Source organism: Suncus etruscus, chromosome 5 (genome assembly GCF_024139225.1).
Source record: "Suncus etruscus isolate mSunEtr1 chromosome 5, mSunEtr1.pri.cur, whole genome shotgun sequence".
In the NCBI taxonomy this organism is placed as follows: domain Eukaryota; kingdom Metazoa; phylum Chordata; class Mammalia; order Eulipotyphla; family Soricidae; genus Suncus; species Suncus etruscus.
In genome coordinates, this window is record NC_064852.1 from 53,462,168 (window position 1) to 53,487,048 (window position 24,881).

Here is a 24,881-nt window from a genome sequence, read left to right on the forward strand (position 1 = left end):
CAGCTCATGGCATAGTGGATGTTTTCTGGCAGTGCTCAGAGAACCATGAGGTACTGGGGATCAAACCCAGGACTCCCATATGCTCTGCACACATACTAGCCTTCTGAACTCTGTCCCTGGCCCATATGGACAGATGTTGAAGCAGGTGCCTCCAGAACCTACATTTTGACCCTGCTGAGATCATATAAACTGATGCAGGAGACATTCCCAGGAACTGTTTTTTCTAGCCAACTGCACTGTATCAGAGGGAACTGTCACCTGGAGAATACGGGTCTGTACGAACCAAAACAGCCTTTGCAGCATAAGGAGCCACATATTTTATTACAGCCCCTACACGCCAGTACCTGGCAGGCCCCATACTTCTGCCCTTAGGATGGTGAAGGAAAAAAAAATAACCCATTTGATTTCCAGGTCCACAGGATACAGGATGGGTATAGGCTGTACAAGGAGCTTACACACAGAGGCAAGAAAGCGTGCAAACGGGAGCAAACCCGTGCTTGAGACACAGCTGCCTTCTCAGAGTCCATGGCATTCAAAACTTTTATCAGGCATGTCCAGCTGCATCTTGTAATTTCTCCAGAGCAGAAGAACATCTTTAAGTATATATCACATCAACTATTTCCTTCAAGCTCTCACTGTTTTCTTTCTATTGAGATTTCTGTGAGAGGCCTAGGCAAGGGTCAACCATAGCCAGTGTCTGAGAATGAGATAATACTGAATTTCCCTTGTGGGTTGGCTGTCCATAAAACTGTGTGAGGCCCTCTCTCCTGAGATAAAGTGAGGCATGGTGAGGGATGGAGGTTGTGTGAGTGGGACACTATCTTGGGACATCACGATCATGCAGCCATGGCCAATGGGACAGAGAAGAGAACACGAGCTCTGAGAACTGCACTGGTCTGGGGTGAGGTGGGCAGTTCCCAGGCAGGAGCCCAGCCTTTCCAGAGCAGAGTCTGTGTAGTTCTTGAAAAACAGTCCCCTGGCGCTCATCCTCTAGGCTCCAGCTTTAGCCTTCATCTTCCCTCAGTTCAGTTGGTAGGAATTTATACTGCTGCTGACGGATCTGGGCCAGCTTTTTCCTTGCTTCTTCTAGTTCCCGCTCTTTCTTTAGCATTTCTTCCTGTGCGGCGATGATCTAGAAGGAAAGCAACAAGCTGGGTGGATTCAAGCCTTACCAGGAAATGGTCTTCCCTTCTACTGCTTGCCTCATGAGTTCTGCACGGTGCAGCTGTGCACTGGAAAGAACATTCTTTGTTTGTTTGTTTGTTTTTGTTTTGGGGCCACACCCAGTAACGCTCAGGGGTAACTCCTGGCTATGCATTCAGAAGTTGCTCCTGGCTTGGGGGACCATATGGGATGCCGGGGGATCGAACCAAGGTCCGTCCAAGACTAGCGCAGGCAAGGCAGGCACCTTACCTCTAGTGCCACCGCCCAGCCCCTGGAAAGAACATTCTTAGCTTAAGATACCTGTCATAGTCTGGGGCTCTGAGGCCAAGGATGCAGATGACTCAAGAAAACAATGTTATTTAGCAGCAAACATCTGTGCACACTATTGTGTAACCCGTGAAAGCCCATCTCTGTGAAGACTATGGAGTGTGACATATTTAATAAGCTCATTGAAAAGGGCATTCTTGGAGCTTAGAGATGAACTCCTTGACACTACTGTTCTCTCTATTTTGTGGTTCTCAGGTATAATCTAAGAAATATTATTTATTACATATGTTTGTGTTCAAAAAGTTAAATACATTTCTTTGCTATGGGCTTTTGATCAAAACATCTGTGAGGTTAATAAGTATTGATTAGTATTGAAATACACTAAGATGGTGGCAGATAGAAATATTTCCTAAACTGATATGCATAGAGATCTTTTCCTTCCTGGAATTTCTCACAGAACTAGTAGATCAAGAAATGGATTCAGGAAAAATTAAAAAAGAATCCAGCACTTTTCAAAACACAAGGAATGGCTCAGGAAGCGTGAAGGACTATGAGAATGATTAAGTTCAGAAATGTAGTGTTTAGAGTGGATTATACTGTTTATAGAAGTGTAGTGTTTATAGTGGAAATTGATATAGTAGATGTATAGTGGATTTATAGCAACATGTCCCCCAAATTGCATATCTGAATTCCTGAAATTTCCTCCTCTACTCCCACATACAAAAACAAAATCCCACATAAGCAAGATTGCCATCTATTCTTATTCAAGTTGTAGCACAGTTCACTATCCATTGTCTCTGTAGAGACAACTATCTGGAGTAGGTACAGGGCTATAGACATCATTTTATTCAAATAAAAATAATTGCTATTCTCCATTTTTTTCTTCTTCCACTTTACTATACTACAATCCCTGTTTTTTGTTTGTTTGTTTGTTTTTGCTTTGTGGGCCACACCCAGTGACACTCAGGGGTTACTCCTGGCTTTGTGCTCAGAAATTGCTCCTGGCTTGGAGGGCCATATGGGACACTAGGGGATCAATTGAATCACAGTTCGTCCTACGTTAGCATGTGCAAGGCAAATGCCTACTGCTTGTACCACTGCTCCAGCCCTAGAATCCCTGGGTTTTAACAAGGCCCATACTTTCTCAGAAAAAGACTACATTTCCTAGTATACTTTGTAACTAGGTTGATCATATGACAAAGTGCTGACACCAATATTTGTGCCTGCCCTCTGTCCCTCTTCTTGCTGGCTGCTAATTAAGCCATCTTTGAACAATTGGCCAAGGGCTAGGTAGAGCAGTAAGCCAGGTGGAATATGGATCTCAGACACAATAGAGCCCTAGCCTGCTGATCAAAGGATTATTACTAGAGGACAATATATTCTATGAAAGAAAAGTAAGTTTCCACCTAAGTCACTGTTCTTTCTCTGCTGTCACAGTGTCTATAGCTTAGATAGAGAGTTTGGATAAAATCACAAACCTGAGCAATACCCCCTACAAACTTCGTTTTCACTACCACATCATCTTCATCAGCTTTGCCGAATGCAGCCTTCTGGGCGGCACGAACAAGATTGTCCGAGGCTCTTTTCACAGCATTTCCTGCTGCCTGGAGAGGGTATAAATGTGTATGATATCATTAGAAACAGTCATTGGGGCTGTGCAAGAATACAGATACAATTCATGAGACAAGGAACTAATTTATCAATCACAACACAGATAGCATCCATTTATTCATCTGTCTCACTGTCCATCAATTGGACCAACGTTGGCATCAGCTTAAATTTAACTCCTATATAAATGTGTGAGACCCAGTTCCTGACCCCCAAGGAATACATCATTTTGAAGGGAATTATAACTATGTAAATAAATGATTGAAGCAATGTGGTTAGCAGAAGTACATTCAGGAGCTGCATCTTTGGGAAATCCACTTCCGCCTGCACTATAGGAAACAGACATGCCTGAGGCCCTGGCCCAGACACCACTTTCTCCCCTCCCTCAGTGCTTTGGAGGTTTTCTAGAGCTATTTCTTTGCTGATCTTAATACACATGTGGCTACTTGTTTCCTTCCTGGACAGTGAGCAGTGGGAGGAAAATTGGGGGCTGTGACATGCATCTGCATGAGAAGTTTCTGGCACAGAGGCTGCCCAGGTTGGCATCACTGAAAGGTTTGCTGAGGGCAAGAAGACTTCTCTCATCCAGGAGGGCCTTACAGGAACATATTTCCAATATTCCAGACATAGCTGGACTGGACTTGAGTCAGAAACTTTGGGGTCAGGTATTAAGAAATTCCATGAAGAGCTTTGCAATGTGAAGAACCATATCATGCTTACTCTTAGGGCCACAGAGCAGTACCCAGGCCCAGTTTGCTTCTAGCTGAAGTTTGATATTCTCTTTTGTTGTTTCTCAAGTTTCACCAAGCCCCTGATGTCTCATCCAGATCCCATCATCTTTCTGGAAAGCTGAGCCTTTTTTTCTTAATATTAACTAACTCATCTCTATCTTGAAGCAAAGCAGCTGAAGGCAACCATGGGGCTACCCAAAAAGGGAAAGAGGAAGCCCAGTGAATGCCAATGGGTCTTCATTAAGAGGCCTTAATGACCTTCTGATATGGAAACTGAGGTCCCATAAATGAGCAAAGACCCTAAAGCTAGTAACTTGTATAGTTGAGTGAGGTCAGTATAGTTCCAGATAATCTCTGTGGTGGCATTCACAACATATACAGGGCTGTGCAGCAGTTATATCACAACAGTGACAACACAGTGACCTCTATCATACTATCCCTAAGCACATGGCTTGCCCACAGAGGCAGACCAGACTTCACTCATGTACAGATGGGACAACACAGTGAAGTCTGAAGTCACTGTGTACTTAATTCATGCTAGAAGCAGGAGGAGAACTTGAGTTTCTCCTAACAAATGATGTTCACTCAGAAGTGTACCCAACTACTCACCTACCCATGCAGCTTCTCAGTGTCCCCCAAAGTCAAATCAAGCCTCAAATGCCCAAAAGCATAAATGCACTTCAAAATCAGGGAAGGCCCTTGAGTTCTGGTACAATTGTTCAACTATTTCTGCCAGATCTTATTTATGATGCATATACATATTTTAGGAACATAATTTGTATTATAATACAAATAACAAAAATCTACAAAACTGGAAACCAAACCAAATATACAAGGCATAGGGAATTCTGGCATAATCAGTTGATGTAACATATATCATGCAATTATTAAAAATGAGACTCATGAAGAATGGACTGGTTAGCTTTGCACAGAGAAATTATGAAGCCCTTTCTTCAAGAAAATAGGAGGTGTGATAGTGTTAATTTGAAAAATGCAGAATGTTTCTTGTCTTCTTGTCTGCTGATTACAAGACAAAACTATTTTAATATAGATAAAAACAGGAATAATCCAATGTGAATCTTATAAGTGAAGATGGGGAGGATATTGGGGTTTTCATTTAAGTTCGTCCTTTATTTCGTTTAAATACTTTTATAATGAACCCTGAAATGTAACCAGAAAAAATTCAATGCCCCACCTCCAGGCTGCTGGTTAAAAAGGTAACAGTTACTTTCCCAGACATGTTCTTGGGGCTCTGGGAGAACTTAACACAGGCTCGCATAAATGCCTCCATCCCTTTCACTCCCCTCTTGGGAATGCATTAGCATGAATAACCTCTAAGGTACAAGAGAAGTAAAATAAAAAGGGACTTCTGTACCAAAGAAGCACACAACCTTGTCAAAGGCAGATAAAGGAGAACACAGTAGTTCTGGGCAATAGGAGCCCTTAGAAGGGTCCATCTAGGGCCCCTAGCATGACAGAGACCTCATCACATGACAATCAGGGAGGTCTTCCCAAAAGAGGCATCATTTGATAGGAGTCTGAAAGAACAAGAGGGGAGCTCACCAGGTTGGTCTGGGGGAGGAGAAGGCCAGGCTTCCAGGATGAGAGGGACCCAGCCCACTCCCAGTGGGAGTCTGTGGAATTGGTGGGGTGGCAGGTGTAGGATGCATGGCTGCAGACGGCCGAAAATGAGAAAAGGTGGATATAGCCAGCGATGGAAGGCCAGGCAGTTCATGCCAGGAAGAGAGTGTGTCCCTCAACGACACTTACCCGCTCCAACAGGAGTGCTTTCCTACCAGCATCTGAGACCATTACCTGTAGGCGCCTCATGGCCTCTGAGTCCTGGTCGGCCTTCACCTTGCAGGCCACGAGTAGTTGAGCTGTGGATGCGGCGACCTGCTTGGCAGATGAGATGAGCTTCTCTTCACTGGCGTGGCCCTGAACAGAGGCATTGGCTGCCTCGCACAGGTTACTGGTTGCAGCTGCCACCATCCGGGCCTGGAGATAGTCAGTGGAGAAGTGACCCAAGGCCCATCTCCCCCTCCCAGAATCCCACAGGCAAATGAGATAGAAGAGAAGGGACTCACGGCAGAAATCAGGCCTTGGGACCACTGTCCATCATCAGCAGCATTGGCAGGGATGGAGCCCACCTAAGATGGGAAATGGATACAGTGAGGAAGGTCTAAACCTAGGCCTTCACCTAGGTTCCTCACCTTGGAGCTGGAGAGAAGGCACCTTAACAGAAGGAGGCATGATGGTGGTGTCCCCAGCTCCAAGCAGTTGGACAGAAATGCTCAGAATGGTCTTGGTTTGAAGGCCACTGTTCCATGCTTCCAGACATGATCTGGAAACCATAGATCAGGGATGAATCACATGCTCTTCTCTGTGCCCTACATGGGGCTCCTCCTCCTGTCCCAGGGACTCTAAATCTCTCCTGGTGACTGATCCTGAGGGTCAAAGCATAATCTTTTTGGCAGGTGAAATGGTTGCAGAGCCACTACCCAACTCCTACCAAACCTCTGAGCTTATCTGAGGTAATTTTGTCAAGGGCAAGGAGAAAAGTGTGAGGCTTGAAGTCAGATGATCTGTTTCCACTTAGAAATTATTTCAATATGGGAAGCATTTTCTCTTCAAGTGTAGAGGAAAGAGCTATGAGTGGGAGTTCCTTTAGACTTGGGGAAGACCACTGAGACAAGCATCTCAAGAGGAGTTTGCAGTAGGGATCTGTCCTGGATTCCAGACACAACTTCAGGGATGAAAAGTGGCAAGTAAACCCCAAGACCCTCTGCTTATAATCCTATAGATCACCTAAGTCCTGAAGGAGCTGAAGCTCCTTCCCAAATTTTAAAACAATTCCGAGGTAAGCTCCTCGGGAGACAGAGGTACTAATATTTCCAATATCCAGTACTAACTCTCTGATATCCAGCTGATTGTTTAATAAAATAAAGTGGACATTCTAAGTCAGGTATTCTCACTGATCCATTTATGACCTGGGCATACAGATTGGTTATAACATACTTGATGAGGACAGCTGGCACTATGACTGATGGCCAGGGGTTAGCAATAGCAATAAGGGTTGCAATAAGGATAGGGAGACATGAAGCATGCATATGCCCATATTGAATAATAAATAATATGACACAGGTGATGTAGAATGTGGAGTCAGAGTGAGTAGGTTAAATGAAGATATAAAAAAAAAACTTTCTGGAGGAAGACATGGGGTCACTGGTTAAGCCTAACTTCCTGTCCTCATTCCAAGTTCTTAGGTCAATATACAGTGGTACCATGCATGTGCATTGACAAAGTCCTTTTCTTGTCAGAGTTAATGACCAGCATGGTAACAAATATTCACAGCTTGGAGGATTTCTTTCTGAGAGACCCACAAACGCCACATGCATGGGATGATTCTGAGTTGTAAGGGAATGATTGGCCAATTAAAATGCATTATATTAGTAACTATCCCCTACCTGTGACAACTCTTGTGTACAATGAATCCTCCTGTCATGAAAAGGAACTATGCTATCATGCTGATGCTGAGAAAGAGGTGGCCAGAGATATCTCAGTTTTGAAATCCGATCTAGTTTTGATCAAGGGATTCTGAAAAAATGCAAATTTCCAAGTTGGATAGTGTTCAGCTCTACAGCCCTTAAAGGTGAAAAGACCTCTGGCATCAAGTTCCTGATGACTGGGTCTTAAAGCCATTACTTTAAGTCCCACAAACTAAGACTTTTTAAACATCTGGATGTGTTGTGGAAATCTCAGTGTCTGGCTTGGACATGAGCACAGTCTGCAGCAAGGTGCTCTTAATAAGAAGCATCTGAGAGGCCTAGAAAGAAATCTTCATTCTATTTGTGGGCTTCAAGAAAACAGCTTCAGTAAGTGTTGGACTGATAGGTGGAGGCGCATCTCTGGCCTCCCTGCTCAGACCCAATACCTTTGCCAACTCCCTGGGCCTTTGGAGGCTCACATAATACATAATGCCCTTTTGGGCATGCCAACCCACCTTTCCTTGGGCCACCAGCTCTCTCTGGGCAGCAGAGGCCGATTTGACCAGGGCACTGGTAGCAGCAGCAATTGACTTAGCAGCTTCCAAGATCTGTTCTTCAAAATCCAGAGTCTCGTCTGCTTGCTATAATTAAAAGAAGACAGTGTCACAGAGGTATAGAATGACCCTGGAGGGTGCTTTCTGCCAAACTACTTACTGCTCTGTCACCTGACTATTTGTTTATCTTCTGCCTTTTTATGGACAAACCACAGGTCAGGTCCTGTTCCATCTGCCACTCTACTACCCTCATCCCAATTCTCAAAGATAAAAGCAGCAGGATTCAGACCCTACATGAATTTTAAATGAGGAGATGCTAAGACAGGTTATTTTTCTTAAAGATCAGTATCTTTAAAGATATTTAAAACTATTGTGATTAAAAGTATTCGCAAATGATTCCTTCAACTTCAGTGCAAAATCAGGATGATAAAAATCAAGATCTGAGGGCACAGCTGCATATTCTTGCAGAATATAAGCCTAACTGATGGATTAAAAAGGGGAAAGGAAATTGGAACGATAGTGCAACCTAGGTAGGGTTCTTGCCTAAGTTCCATCCTCAGCCTATGATTCCCTGAGCACTGCCAGGAGTGATTCTAGAGCACAGAGCCAGAAATAACCTCTGAGCACCACCAGATATAGCCCCAAACAAAAACAAAATTGGGGAGAGGGGGAAAAGAGATCTGATGAGAAAACCTGAGTCTCTGGAGAAAAACAAAAAAACAAATAGCATTGCATTTCTGCAGATGTACAGAGATTCATCCTGATAATGTATCACTCAAGGAGTAGAAAAGACATCCAGGCAATCCACCTGAGCTGCTGCTATTTTATGAGGCTCAGCTTGGGAGAAAACAGGATCAGTGCAGTCAGGAGAGGAAGACAGCTTCAGATTCACCACCATCATATTTCCTACTACCCAAAGCCCCTTGAGCAGAAGGGGATCTTTGACAGGTGGTTCATGAGGACTTGGGGCAATAAAACTAGCTGACATCCAGGGTCCTTTCCCTGATTAAGGTTCTATAAAGCTGTCACTAGGTTCTGTTCTGCTTAGAGAACCAGATGCTAAGCTGCAGCATTAGAGAAGCTGGTCAAACATTCTAACCCTTTTCTTTGCATGTTTGTTGTCAAATATACAGATTTTATGACAAGCCATTTGAGCCAGTTTATGAGTACAGCTGTGTACACTGGACATTCCAGTGATGTCCAGTAGTGTTTGCAGTGTCCAGGAGCAAACCAGTGTGCTTGTGAGCATGATCATAGAGTGCTACTTGTTGGTTAATTACAGCAGTGGATAAGGGCTCAGTTCTCACCCTAGAAAGGGAAGGCTCTATTACCATACTGCTTTCTCATCTGGTTCACAGAGGGACCAGGGAGGCAGAGAGAAATGCCATACTGAACCATGGGCAGCCCCAAGAATGGAAAGCCTAAACATCTACTCCCCTATAGCATGGTCATAGTTAGACCATATTATACCCAATATTTCTCAGGGGCACAAATGATGACTGCACAAAGGGAGTGGCATGGCATGAGACTAGAGGCTCAACAGTTTGGATGGAGATAGGGGTGCTAGGAGGGAGGAAGTTCAAAGTAAGGTGGGGTAGCACTGGCCTAGGCTGTCCTCATAGCACCAAAGGCAAGAACACCAGCTTCAAGTAAGCTACATTCAAAGATGTTTCCATCCAAAGAGTAACAAGGCATATACTAAGTGAGGTGGGATCTGATCAATCCCACATCTCCCTCTAATTGACTACTGAAGAAATACAGAAACAAGAGGCAAAATAAGGTAATACACACCCTAAGCAAAAGTGAACTTACTACAAGAAGTATGGACATCTCTAAAAAATAAAGGGGATGGCATAATTTTGCATAGGTGAAGCACAAGTTGGAAAATTACAAAGAAAAAACTTTTGGCCTAAAAAACACCCACAAGAAACCCTTCAGGAAGGCCCAAGGACATAGCTCTTTCCCAGCATCCTATTCTCAATGAGTGCATTTTTATTGGGAAATGCCTGAGAGCTGCCTGCATTATGCTAGGGTGAGTGACAGACACAGCCTGCACTCAGTCCACTGCACACTTCTGTCCTGCAAGTACTAGCTGTAGCCTGAGAAAAGCAGATTTCCTTCTATACTCTTCCTATCAGAAGAGTATGGAAGATTGCACCTTTGGGTCAGAGCTGACAACAAGTGTTTCAAAAATCCTGAAACAGGAGCTTATGGTCTTATTTCTTGCTCAAGGAGCATTCAGGATAAAACTATATTTTGGGGTTCCCTTCAGGAGATACAGGTAGGAGACTGTGTGGCTGAGTATGTTATTTGTATGACATAGAAAAAAGCTCATGAGAAGACACTGGCCTAAAAGATTCTGTTTCACAGCTCAAAATAAATTTAATGACTTTGAATTAAGAGATCTTTTTTTTCCTGGAAATGTATTCTGCAGAAGGAAATCAGGCATAGAATAGTTAAAGATGCTGAAGAAATCACAGAACTTAGGGGTTTAGAGGAACCCCCTCAAGTCCCCTTGTAGGTTTATATAAATCCCTGATAGTCTCACCAAAGTATCCTGGACTCTTGTTTCCCTTGGAGAGCTATTATATGGGTTCTAAGTAACACCTCTGCAGTCTTCTTGTTCCCCAATAGGGAGATTCACAAACATGGAATCTCCTTAAGGTAGATACTGCCATGAAGTACAAATAGATTAAAGAGAACCATTTCAATACTACTGATTTGAAGGGTTCATTCACTAAGCCACTGTCCTCAGTCTTGTGGCTTTATTTCTCTCCTTTTGGTAAATCATGCACTTGAAATAGATACTCAAGTTGGACATATTTCAACACCCACAGACTTTTTCTTACAACAACAAACTGCTGTGATGCCCTCTGGCGAATATTTCTTTTCTTTTCATAACATTTCTGTGCTTTAAAAACACTGCAGAAAGCCTTACCTCAGAGATGTATTTGCTTTAACTTGCAGAGAATATCCTAAGAAAGGCAAACCAGGATGGAGAGGTGCATTTTGCTGCTGCATTAAGATAAGAGCAGAGTCATATGGAAACCTGTCAGCTTGCTTTATGAGGTGTCCCCGCAGGTATATCAGAAGACTGAATTCCTTTCCATGTCACCCAGACAAAAGGTATCAACAAGGGAATCTACTCACACTACTCAATCTCCTGTCTAAGAGAAAATGGATTGTCTTCAGTGTGAGACTTAGCCAAGCACCCACTCAGTGTTCCTGCCAAGGTAGAAGGCAGAATCTGGGAGAAAGGAAGAAAGGGGGAAAGAGAAGGTGGAATTCACAGGAACTCAAGGCAATTGTGGGGAATGTGGAAGGATGTCTCTGGAGGACAAGAAAGAGAATGCAGGAGTTGTTCTCATTCTCACCCCATCATAGCTCAGAGAAAAGACTGCATGAAGAGGACATGGGGTAGATTAGAGTGCTGCTGGCTTGTTTGGGCAGTGAGCACTTTCTGGAGCTCATGTTTCCTCCTTCCCAAAGGCTCATGCTGCTTGTCTCTTTTGTTTGTTCATTTGTTGTTACACCACTCAGCTATTTTTCAGGGCTTGCTCCTAGCTCTGCTCTCACGGATGACTCCTGGTGAGCTCAGAGGACCATAGAGAGTGCTGGGGATTGAACAAGGTTTAGCCATATATAAGGCAAGGTTTTTTATCTGTATTATCTCTCCAGATATTTTTTTTTCCAGCTGGCTTTATAAAAAGCCTCCTTGGCTGAGATCTTCATTGACTTGACCAATGAACCCAAGATCTATCTCTTTGGCTGACTAAAGACTGAGAATAGCAAGAATCACCCCAGAGTGCTTGTTCTAGCAACTAAAGTCACTAAAGAGGTCAAAATAATTTTTAGGAAGTTATAGTGAATCCTCTAGATATGTGGCTACTTGTATTTCTTCAAAACCACTGCATTAAGTGTAGACAACAAAGTTAAGAAAAAGTTAGCATTTAAAGGGGCTGTCCAGTAGCCACACCAGACACCCTCCTACAGAAGAGGCACAACTCTACAAATGAACTCAAAAAATATGAGCAGCTGAATCTTCCCAGGTAAGATCAGTTTGTGAGCTGAGAATTCAGGGGAATTCAGAATGGGGATGGACCAAGTACCACCAGAATGGGGATGGACCACCACCAATGCACACACACATGCCACTAAGAAACCAGTAATGTCACCCACACCAGCCAATCTTCCCAGCAAAACACCAAACAAAAACAAAAACAACTACTTAATCACTACTAAGTTCCAAAAAGAGAAAAAATGAGAACCACTGACTCGTCCCAGGCAGATTGGTCTGAGCTGACAACTCTGGGGTCTTTTCAGAATGGAGTTGGGCAGATTCTCCTTTCTACCTAAAGCGACGCAGCCTGCAGTCACACCCAACATGCTCCTACAGAAACTTCCCAGCTCCACAACTGTTTTAGCCACCAAATTGTTCCAGATCTCTAAACTGTGTAGCCCTGTGACAATTCAAAATCTCATTAGTAGTGCTATCCCAGAAAAATTACAGTAAATTGTATTGGAAGTTGCATAGATGACCACCAATTTTGGTGATCCTCAGATGTCTAAACAGTAACACAGAAAGCTCAACTAGCACCAAAAACAGCCCAGTAAATTCTTAGACAAGAATTTTAGTAACACTGTTGAGAAATGTAACAATTATTACAGCTTGATCATTTTTGATCTAAGTTTTGATAATTCTATTTACCTTTGTGTTATAATTTTTTTACTGATTATTTTCAATAATTACAATTTAGTTGTAATAATAAGCAATATAAAATAAATTATTTTGAGCTTGTCAAAGAAGCAGGCTTGGGTGTGGGTGCAAAATGGAACAATGTTGAAGGGAATATATTACACTAGTGGGTGAGATTAGTGTTAGAACATTGAATGCCAGAAATAACTGCATGAAGAACAACTTTGTAAACCATTGTGTCTAAATAAATTAATTAAAATGTTAATTCCCAAGGAAAACATAAATAAAAGTAAATAAACCATAAAAATAAAGGGACTGTCCTGAGAGCTGTGACCTTGGTAAGCTGGGTCTGGGAATCTTCAGTTTGAATAGGGGAGGTAAGAGTTACTTGACAGCCTGTACCAAAGATAACATACTCCAGGTCACCAAATCCTCCAGTGGCCAGGGGTCTCAAACTCAATTTACCCAGGGGCCGCAGGAGGCAAAGTCGGGGTGATCCTTGAGTGCAAAGTCAGTAGTAAGCCTTGAACAAAACAAAAAAAGATTCCTCTAGGGTAGGGCCAATGTAGTACGAAGGGCCGCAAACGGCCCATGGGGCCTCGAGTTTGAGACCCCTGCTCCAGCCCATAATTTCCTTTATGGTGTAGAACTGTAGATGGTGTTTCCTTCCATACATGTCTTTCTAGCAGAATACTATGGAGAAGAACATTGGGTGATAAATGTTTGCTGAATAAATACAGAATCAGTTCAGTAAATCTCCAGAACTGGGTGAGAGAATTCACCTGGTACAAGGAAAAAGCCAGGACAGATGTCTGTTCCTAATGCCCTGGGCCAGAAAACACATAGGCCCAGGAAGACACACACTGACTCCTGCTCTGCTCAAGGTCTCTGTACTGTCACTGTGTACTCTACCTGCAATGACTTCCCTCTGCTGGCAAAGAGATTGTCTGCATGGCCATTGCTACTCAATGTCTTGTTATACAGCTCCCAGTCACTACAGCCACAGGAAAACACATATTATCAGCACTTCCTCACAAAATGTGCTGAGTAAGAGCAGCCATGCACACTAAGGGTCAGCTTGCTGCAGGGCAGGTACTGTTTTGAGTGGCCTTTGCCCACAGCCTCCCTCCTTCAACTCTTCCCTCCTAAACTAAATTGGCAGTTAAGATGTGGCCCCAAAAGGAGCTCCCATCCTTAGATTTTCTTCTACCCGGTCTCTCCCTGAGAGTGCCAGGGACTTCGAAATCTAGACCCTATTCTGGGCTGTTGTGACCTAACACTGGCATTCATTAAATGAGAGATACACAGGAGACAGACAAGACATATGAGTCAGAGACATAAATGAGATAAACAGAGAGACCAAGACAGATATAAGGGACCAGCATACACACACACACACACACACACACACACACACACACACACACACACACACACACACACACACTCAGAGATACTTTTTAAAAGTCGCCACTTTTCTTCCTCATAATCCTAAGATAGTACCACACTAGTTTGTCTCCAAGAGCAGAAGTCACAGCCCTCTGCAAGGGATCAATATTTCATGATACATGTTTCATAGGCTCTGCTAGGATGTGGTTGGAGCCACCAGAAATGTTTCATTGGTGGTGGGAATGTTGCACTGGTGATGGGGGGTGTTCTGTTTATAACTGAAACCCAACTACAAACATGCTTGCAATCATGGTGCTTAAATAAAGATTTATATAAAAAATTGTGTCAGAAATGATGCTGCCTAGTCTTAATGCAGTCAGCGAGGCTGTGGAATCCCTTTCCATATTGATGGTAAATACTGTTACCATCAACTGAGAAGTGAGCCTATAACAGAAACAGCGGAGCCTCCAGCACATTATCTTTATCAGATCTATTTAGTCCTGACCTACTAGGGCTAATTTGGTGTCTATATTTTGGTACTACAGGTGGAAAGAAAAGATAGTTATCTATGCTTATATTTCCCCTGAAATCTTGATAATTAAATAATGATTTTCTTTTTTCTTTTTTCGGTTATATCCAGCAGTGCTCAGAGGTTAATCATGGTTCTGTGATCAGAAATTATTCCTAGCAAGAAGTTGGCCAAAAGAGCAGGGCATGTAGTTAGGGTAGTGAAGGGTCAACTATGACAATGATAATTGGAACTGATCACTCTGGATAAGAACTGGGTGTTGAAAAAGAATAAAGGGATCCGCATGGTACTCCTGCATTAACAATAGTGCAAACCATGTTAAAAGGGAAAAAAAGAAAGAGAAAGAGAGAGAGACAGAGGAAGAGAGAAGTAAAATTTCTGCCCAAGAGGCAGACAAATGGTGGAGCTGGAGGGAAACTGAGTGATGGGAAATGTGTATTGATGCAAGGTGGTGTACATTGTATGACTAAAACTCAAGCATGAAAATTTTTCTCCTGAATTTCATTTGGAACAATAAACACCTACAAATAGCTAGAGCCACCCTTGGGATAAAGGAATATGGGAGGCATCATTTTCCCCAACTTTAAGATGTATTACAAAGAAATAGTCGGGCAAGGCGACTGTGACGGCTTGTGAGGCAGTGCTTCGGCCGGGAAAGCCATGGGCCAGGCAGCCAAGGTTTTACAGCTCTTTAAAACATTGCACAGGACCAGACAAGAAGTTTTTAAAAATGATATCAAAGCATTAAGAGCTAATAAAAATGGGTTCTGACGTTGAACTGATACTCAAAACATCAGTCGTACAAGGCATTCACACAGAACATAATACACTGAGTAAGTAAAATTAAAAAACAAACTCTGAAGAAACTGAGGACCTGAAAGGAGCTCTGTCCTGTGTTTTTCTGTCTTTCCTGAATTCTTGAAGCTCTCCTCAGAGCCCTGGGAAGCAAACCCCCAAAAAACTGCATTCTGAAGCTGCCCAGTGAATGAGTGAGTGAGTGAGTAAGAACTGGCTGGCTGTGGGGGTTGCCAGGTGGAGTGCTGATTGCTCTACCTGCTGAGACTCTGCCCTGCTGTGATTCTTCTGAGAAAACTGAGGACCTGAAGGGAGCTCTGTCTTGTGCTTCTCTGTCTTTCCTGAATTCTTGAAGCTCTCCTCAGAGCCCTGGGAAGCGAACCCCCAAAAACTGTCACCTAGAGGCCCCAGAAGAGCACACTTCGCTTCGTGGCCACACACTCTTTCTATCCAATAAACCCCACCACAACATGCAGGAAAAACCACACTACTAGCTTGACAATGGGGAAAACTCGCAGGCAAACACCATGCACAGAGAATAAAGATGATAGCTTGGATGACCTAAAAAATTCCAACCATCTGATTAACCTCTCGGATAAGGAACTTGAAATAGAAATATGGAAGATGTTTGTAGAACTCAAAGAAAGCATAGATCAATCTGAACAGAACACAAAGACAGAAATCAGAAAACTCCAAACTGAAATAGCAGATCTGAAAAACATGGTAGCTCAACTGAAAACCTCAGTGGATGGCCTCGACAGCAGGGTAACAGCAGCTGAGGAGAGAATCGGAGTACAGGAAGATGAGATGCAGGAAAACCCAACACAGCAGAAGAAACTGGAAAAGAACCTTAGGACAAACTATCAGGCAATGGAAAAAGTACTCAAGGAATGCAAACAGATGAAAATAGAAGTCTTTGATAAACTCAACAGGAACAACATAATAATCATTAGAGTCCCAGAGGCCCAGGTAGGAGATCTCCAGGAAGAATCAACTGTCAAAGACATCATCAAAGAGATACTCCCAGAGTTAAAGACTACAGGCAATCAAATCCTGCATGCCCGAAGAATACCAGCTAAAAGAGACCCAAAGAAAAACACCCCAAGACACATCCTCGTTATAATGACAAATCCTACAGATAGAGATAGAATACTGAAAGCAGCAAGATCAAAAAGGGAAATTACATTCAAAGGAGCATCCTTAAGACTTACAGCAGACATGTCACAAGAAATGCTCAAGGCCAGAAGACAGTGGTGGGATATTGTGACAAGACTGAATGAAATGAATGCCTTACCGAGAATACTGCACCCAGCCTGACTCACGTTCAGGTTTGAAGGAAGGATATATATCTTCGTGGATAAACAACAGCTCAGAAATTTCACAGATGAAACACCAGCCTTAAAGGAAAAACTGACAGGTCTACTTTAAGACAAGAGAGATCAAGAAACACAGCAAACTTATCTACAAAGATAACATTAAATCCCTTGACAATCATCTCCCTCAATGTCAATGGACTAAATTCACTAATTAAAAGACACAGGGTAGCAAAATGGGTCAAAAAGATGAATCCAACCTTCTGCTGCCTACAAGAAACACACCTGAATAATCAGAACAAACATAGACTCAAAATCAAAGGCTGGAGGAAAATCATTCAAACAACACCCTTAAAAAAGCTGGGGTGGCCATATTAATATCTGATGACGCCAACTTTATACTCAGAAAAGTGGTAAGGGACAAAGATGGACACTTTGTACTAATCAAGGGATATGTGCAACAGGAAGAAATCAGACTATAAAACATATATGCACCCAACGAGAGATCAGCAAATTATCCAATACAGTTACTGACAACTCTGAAAGAAGACATCAATAACAACACAATAATTGTGGGAGAACTCAACACGACCCTATCAACACTTGATAGGTCAACCAGACTGAAACCCAACAAAAAATTACTAGCCCTGAAAAGAGAAATGGAAGAAAGAGGACTACTAGATATATATAGGACACTCCATCCCAAAAAACCTGGATACACATTCTATTCCAATGTACATGGATCATTCTCCAGGATAGACTACATGCTGACACATAAAACATACCTCCATAAAATCAAGAAGATAAAAATCTTGCAGGCTACCTTTGCTGACCACAAGGCTCTGAAATTAGATGTGAACTACAAAGGCACACAAAAGAAAAACTTTAACAATTGGAAATTAAACACCCTGCTACTGAACAACCAGTGGGTCCGAGATGAAATCAAAGAGGAAATCAAAACTTTCATGGAAACAAATGACAATGAAGTCACAAACTGACAGAATCTATGGGACACAGCAAAAGCGCTCCTGAGAGGAAAATTTATAGCTCTACAAGCACACATCAGGAAAGAAGAAGGGGCATACCTGAATAACTTAATGAGGCAGCTCATAAAATTAGAAAATGACCAACAAAAGGAACCAAAAATAGGGAGACAGAAGGAAATAACAAAGCTCAAAGCAGAAATCAATGAAGTGGAAAACCAAAAAACAATCCGAAAGATCAACAAAAGCAGAAGTTGGTTCTTTGAAAAAATAAACAAGATTGATAGACCATTGGCAAAACTTACAAAGAAAGAGAGAGAGAGAAAACTGATAACCCATCTTAGATAACCTGTATTAGAAATGAAAACGGGGAGATCACGACAGATATTGCAGAGATCCAAAGGGTAATCAGAGACTACTTTGAGAAATTTTATGCTACTAAACATGAGAACCTAGAAGAAATGGAAAAATTCTTGGACACTTATAACCTTCCACACTTAAGTAAAGAGGATGCAGCATATCTAAACACCCCCATCACTATTGAGGAAATTGAAACTGTAATCAAACATCTGCCCAAAAAGAAAAGCCCAGGCCCAGATGGATTTCCTAATAAATTCTTTCAAATCTTTCAAGAGAAGCTACTACCAATCCTAGCCAGGCTCTTCTATGAAATTGAAAAAACGTAAACACTCCCAAACAGCTTTTATGAAGCCAACATCACCTTGATACCAAAACCAGACAGAGATGCTGCCAAAAAAGGAAAATTACAGACCAATATCCCTGATGAATGCAGATGTAAAGATCTTTAACAAAATCCTGGCAAATAGGATCCAATGCATCATCAAGAAGATCATACACTACGACCAAGTAGGTTTCATCCCAGGAATGCAAGGATGGTTTAACATCTGTAAATCTATCAACATCTACACAACATCAACAACAAGAAAAATAAAAATCACATGATCATATCAATAGATGCAGAGAAAGCATTTGATGAGGTCTAACACCCATTCTTGATAAAAACTCTCAGCAAGATGGGAATGAAAGGAACCTTTCTCTATCTAGTTGAAGCCATCTACCACAAGCCAATGGCAAATATTATCCTCAATGGAGAAAACTAAAAGCCTTCCCTCTAAATTCTGGTACAAGACAAGGCTGTCCTCTCTCACCACTCCTCTTCAACATAGTACTGGAAATGCTTGCTATAGCGATCAGGCAAGAAAAAGATATCAAAGTAATCCAGATAGAAAAGGAAGAAGTCAAGCTCTCATTGTTTGCAGATGACATGATACTCTACTTAGAAAACCCTAAAGACTCTAGCAAAAAGCTTCTAGAAACAATATACTCATATAGCAAGGTGGATGTACAGAATTAACACACAGAAATCAATGGCCTTTTTATACACCAATAATGATAGGGAAGAGATGGACGTCAAGAAGGCAATCCCATTCACATTAGTGCCATACAAACTCAAATACCTTGGAGTCAACTTGACCAAAGACATGAAGGACCTATACAAAGAAAACTATAAAGCCCTGCTCCAAGAAATGAGAGAGGACACACGGAAATTGAAACACATACCCTGCTCATGGATTGGCAGGATTAACATAATTAAAATGGCAATACTCCCCAAAGCATTGCACAGATTTAATGCGATCCCCTTAAAAATACTCATGACATTCTTCAAAGAAGTGGATCAAACACTTATGAAATTCATCTGGAACAATAAACACCCTTGAATAGCTAAAGCACTCCTAGGGAAAAAGAAAATGGGAGGCATTACTTTCCCCAACTTTAAACTGTACTACAAAGCAATAGTTATCAAAAAACAGCATGGTATTGGAATAAAGACAGACCCTCAGATCAGTGGAATAGATTTGAGTTCTCAGACAATGTTCCCCAGACATACAATCACCTAATTTTTGACAAAGGAGCAAGAAATCCTAAGTGGAGCAGGGAAAACCTCTTCAACAAGTGGTTGCTGGCAGAACTGGTTAGCCACTTGCAAGAAAGTGAACATAGACCCCCAGTTAATATCATGTACGAAGGTAAAATCCAAATGGATTAAAGACCTTGATATCAGACCTGATACCATAAGGTATATAGAACAACATGTCAGTAAAACATTCCATGACATTGAGACTAAAGGCATCTTCAAGGAGGAAACTGCATTTTCCAAACAAGTGGAAGCAGAGATCAGCAGATTGGAATACATTAAGCGGAGAAGCTTCTGCACCTCAAAAGAAATAGTGCCCAGGATACAAGAGCCACCCATTGTGTGGGAGAAACTATTCACCCAACACCCATCAGATAAGGGGCTAATATCCAAAATATACAGGGCACTGACAGAACTTTATAAGAAAAAAACATCTAATCCCATCAAAAAATGGGGAGAAGAAATTAATAGACACTTTGATATAAAAAGAAATACAAATGGCCAAAAATGCTGCTCATCACTAATCATCAGGGAGATGCAAATCAAAACAATGATGAGATACCATCTCACACCACAGAGACTGGCATATATCACAAAGAATGAGAACAATCAGTGCTGGCGGGGATGTGGAGAAAGGAACTCTTATCCACTGCTGGTGGGAATGGCATCTAGTCCAACCTCTATGGAAAGCGATATGGAGATTTCTCCAAAATCTGGAAATTGAGCTCCCATTCCACCCAGCTATTCCACTCCTAAGGATATACCCTAAGAACACAAGAATACAACACAAACGCTAAAGAAACTATGTTACATCTACACAACAAAATATTATGCAGCAGTCAAGAGAGATGAAGCCATGAAATTTTCCTATACATGGATGGTATAGGAACATTATTCTGAGTTAAATAAGTCAGAAGGAGAGAGATAGACACAGAATAGTCTCACTCATCTATGGGTTTTAGAAAATTAAAAGACGTTATTGTAATAATGCCCAGATAGAATAGAATTGAAGGTTGGAAGAACCGGCTCATGATATAAAGCTCACCACAAAGAGTGGTGAGTGCAGTTAGAGAAATAACTACACTGACAACTATCATAACAATGTCAATGAGTGAGAGAAGTAGAATGCCTGTCTTGAATATAGGCGGGTGTGGGGGAGAGGAGGGAGATAGAGAACATTGGTGGTGGGAATGTTGCACAGGTGAAGGGGAGTGTTCTTTTTATGACTGAAACCCAGCTACAATCATGTTTGTAATCATGGTGTTTAAATAAAAATATTCTTTAAAAAATGGTAATCATGGTGCTTAAATAAAGTAATTATTTAAAATAAATTACTCCTGGCATGCCTGAGGGACCATATGGGATGCTGAGGATCTAACCCAGGCTGACCGCGTGCATGTTAAATGCCCTACCTGCTGTGTTATCACACTAGCTCCTAAATCATGAATTTTTAAATAGAAGATAAGGATAACAATTAATGTAAATGAAATACAAATCTATATGTATCTGGAGGGGACAATTACATATAAGAACCTTGGACTAGAAAGTTATACTCTGCTCTCCCCCTCAAATATATTTCAAATATATTTCTTACGAAACCATTTCATGGCACTCAACTAAGCTGCATATTAGCTTCCATGAAACAGCAATAATTATCACTGGTCTCTACAATATAAAAACCAATACAGTGATATTGGTACAGTTTTCAGATGCTATAGGAAAAAATAGAAGTATACAGCGAGGTGAAGTCAGTAGCCTGTATTCTAAATCTACTCTGAATATGTTCTTCCTTATTGTCTAATAGGCTAGATTACAATCCCGGAGACAGGGCAAGACACTGTAGGAATATGTTTGATATATAGTTGGATTAAATAACAACCTAATATATCAAACATATCACACAGAGGCCTGCAGAAAAGGCATCCAGGTTTAACTAAGCGAGAACAGGCATGGTATGTGGAAGGACACAGCTGTGGGGATGGTCACTACATCCTTTACTACCCCTTACAGCAAATGTGTCTGTGCACTTGGTCAGAGTGACACTATCGATGGTACAGGCAGTCTCACATGGCCTGCAGACCATTTTCCAAGCAAATAGTGAGAGCAGAGGAGCACAGTGTTTGGCTATTTTTGTCTGGGAGAGTCCAGGTAAAAAGGAGAGACCAACATTTTAAGTCTGAGTGCTGGGGCCTTTACACTTATTTATTTTATTTGAAGGTGGGATAGAGTTGAGTCACACCTGGCATGCTCAGTGCTCCTGGGCTCAGGAATCACTCCTGGTAGTGCTTGGCAACCATCTACCATATGTAGTGCTGGGGATATAATCCAAGGTCAGTCACAAGCACCTTAGCTTGTAGTATCTACCTGGCCCCAGGAATCATCTTTATAAATAAACATATGACCTGGCTTTTTTCAAAGGGGCCACAACCTGCTGTGCTCAGGGCTAACTAGTGGCTCTGCTCTCAAGAATCACTCCTTGTGGGGTCAGAGGACTATATCTGGCTTTTAAAACAGGTACTCTGATAAGGTGGTGAGCAAAGCAATGGAAACAAAAATATTGCTCATCTTCTCAATCTTTTTTCAAAGCTGCTCCCCAGGAAAACAGAAGGTTAGTCTGTTCTCCCTGTGCTTAGATCCCATGTTTGTGTGCAGGAATAGGAATGAGAAAAATAGTGGCTCCTCCACAGAACAATTTAATTTTTTGAGTCTTGGAATGGAATGGAGAGAGCCAGTGCACCCAATGGATGGGTTGATTTGGGAAATTTTTTTTTTTTACTGTGGAAATAAATTCCTTTATCCCAGCAAGGAAGAGACATTTCACGCCAATATTATAGAATTATAGAAATTGTAGAAAGTAGAGGGAAGTGATTTGGTTGATTCTTCCTGAGTTTTACAGATAATATGGTCCCTGCAGTAGGGGCCTCCGGTGACAGGACGAAGACCAAAGAACACTGTGAAGCCAGTACAGGTGTTGGTGCAGCCAACGCAATGGCGCACTCACAAGAGCAGGAAGGAATGAGGACTCCCATCACCAGTTCTCACATCAAGGATGTCTCAGCTTCCTGTGCAGCCCTGCACTGTGAATGCAAAGACACAGATAGTTCCGGTCTGCTGCTCCCTTTCAGTAGCTACAGCTAATTGCAAACAACTTGTTGGACCAAACTAACACACAGACTCTTCCACCAACCCAGTCCCACCGTCATTCCTGTAAATTATCCAACTGTCTCCTAAAAAAGAGCAAAGGGGCTTTCCTTTTTTAGGGTTTTGATCCTAAAAAGCATGTGGGCCTGTGTCCTGCTGAGTTCTCTGATTTAGAGCATGCCCCGAATGTCTCCTTCCTGCTACTGTTCAAACATCACTACAGGGTATTTACACAGTTTTAAAGGGACACACATTCAGCAAACTTACCCCCCCCCCATCCCCAACTTCCTTCTCTGAGTTTCTTGCCATATCAGTTCCCAAGGGAGGGACTAGTGGCAAAGCCAAACAATACCTTGAAGGACACTGGAAGGGCCACAGGGATCGGTGTGGAGTGAAGCTACCACTAGACAAAAAAATAGACATGAAGGATGCGGCTTCTCCCAAACATCCCAGCCTTCACCAGGATACTAGGTTCCTCTCAGGGCTGTTCCTGGATGGGAACCTGTTGGGAGTGGGGCAGCTGTCTCTGACCCCCACATAACAGGAGTAGGAATGGCAACCTAGACCTTGCAGATGAGGGGTGAGGAGAACAAGGGCCAGAGAATCATCCAAGACCAGTTTCAACCTGGCCACCAGCTCCAGGAGCCTGCACTGCTTTTTCATTCAGCTGATTTGGGTAATTATGACTATCAATACACAAGGCAGTGCCTGATGGAATGGACTCACTTCACTGTTTCCACAGCAAAGCTGAGAGTAAGTTGAGGATAGTTGCTTTTTAGCTCAAACAGGAAGAGGTGAGAGTTAGTTCAGGAATGAGAGACATCAGTACCCTTGAGAGGAACATTCAGGCTATGGTGAATGATTCTATGAATCAGGTCCACTATTTCTTAGGACTCCAAGGTGATATTCATGATAGCCTAGATAGGTGCAATTTCAAAGAGCTGACTTATGACACATTCAAGCAGGAGAAACCCCACAGAGGAAAAGGGAGTCTCTGACTATCTCCATAGTGGTTTTTCAAGTGAAAGGGCCACTGTCATTAGGGATATACTCCTCTCATGAAGCAGAAATAAGGATAGATAAGGATAAGAGATAGATCTTATGCTATCATTTCACCTTTAAGCTGTCTAAAAAAACTGAAGGACCTCAGTACTACTGCCTCAGATCAGGAGCCAGCAGTTCTGAAGCAACTGCATGACTATTTAGTAATTTTTTTTTTTTTTTTTGGTTTTGGAGGTCATCCAAGGATGCTCATTGCTTACTCTTGGGAGACCCTCTAGGATGATGGGGATGGAATCTGAGTCTATTATACAGAAAACAAGTGCTCTACCAGTTAAACTATCTCTTCATGACTTGCCTTATCCTCCCTGCCCCATTTCTTATTTTTAAAACATCTCTTTCCTTTAAGTGGTTCTTTCTCTTAACATATACTCATTATCTAAAGTTTTAAACATTCATATAGCTGACCAACAAGAAAAATATCAGACACTCACATATTGGAGTCATCTGCTATTGGGCCTGTTCCTGAACTTTACATGACTCATCATGACCCTCTATTTGGAGAAAGACCGACCATGCACTACTGTTGCTCTGCATCAAAGAGGGACATAAAATGGAAAATAGAGGGCCCAGGAACCACAGGAAACATCAAGCCCACCACTATCATATTCAATAGGTGAAAGAAGCCTGGGAACCCATTTTCCTACCAAACCCAAGGCATGAATAAAAGCACGAAAGTATCCTCACACTCTGAGGGTTCTCCCATACCTATGAAAAGCTGTAGCACCTATGGACAGGCTGCCATAAGTTCCACTCACCCCTGGCAGGAAGCCTAGTTTCCCAGAGGTTCTCTGGCTCCATCTCCCATCAACACTGCAAGAGCCAGGGACACTAGCCCAGCAGCTGCACAAGGATACTCACTTTGGGCTTTGCTCTAGGCTTCAGTTGCTCCAGTTTCTTAGCAGCAGCCTCGATGGATGCTGCTGCCCCCAGTAATTCTGTTTCTGCAATGATAGTTGGGTCTTCTGGATCCACCCACTCTGTTCCTGCAATCAAAGAGAATCATTCTTAGGAGCTGCAGACCTCAGGGTGCAGACTTACTCAGTATACTATCTATATACTAATATATATATATATATATATATATATATATATATATATATATTATACTAATACTATATATTAAGACTAAAGGACAGTCTCAAGAGTGTCTCTCAAGCTCCAGCAGAAGTGAATGGATGTAGGTGGTGCCATCGTGAGTGACTTTGTCATTCTAAACCAGCATATA

At 42.2% G+C, this 24,881-nt stretch overlaps 1 protein-coding gene across 2 annotated transcripts in view; it reads right to left on the reverse strand.

The window, feature by feature from the left end:
- Positions 1 to 302: 302 nt before the first annotated feature.
- TLN2 (talin 2) overlaps positions 303 to 24,881 on the reverse strand; it is a 346,512-nt gene continuing 321,933 nt past the window's right edge. The window contains exons 53-58 of one of the 2 annotated variants that reach the window (XM_049772980.1): positions 24,515 to 24,639; positions 7,774 to 7,899; positions 5,858 to 5,920; positions 5,586 to 5,768; positions 2,910 to 3,035; positions 303 to 1,132 (exon numbers count right to left, since the gene is read on the reverse strand). In XM_049772980.1, coding sequence (XP_049628937.1) covers positions 1,004 to 1,132; positions 2,910 to 3,035; positions 5,586 to 5,768; positions 5,858 to 5,920; positions 7,774 to 7,899; positions 24,515 to 24,639 — 752 coding nt within the window. In that variant the 3' untranslated portion in view covers positions 303 to 1,003. Of the gene's footprint in view, positions 1,133 to 2,909; positions 3,036 to 5,540; positions 5,769 to 5,857; positions 5,921 to 7,773; positions 7,900 to 24,514; positions 24,640 to 24,881 lie in introns of both variants that reach the window. The other variant, XM_049772979.1, reaches the window with a different exon arrangement.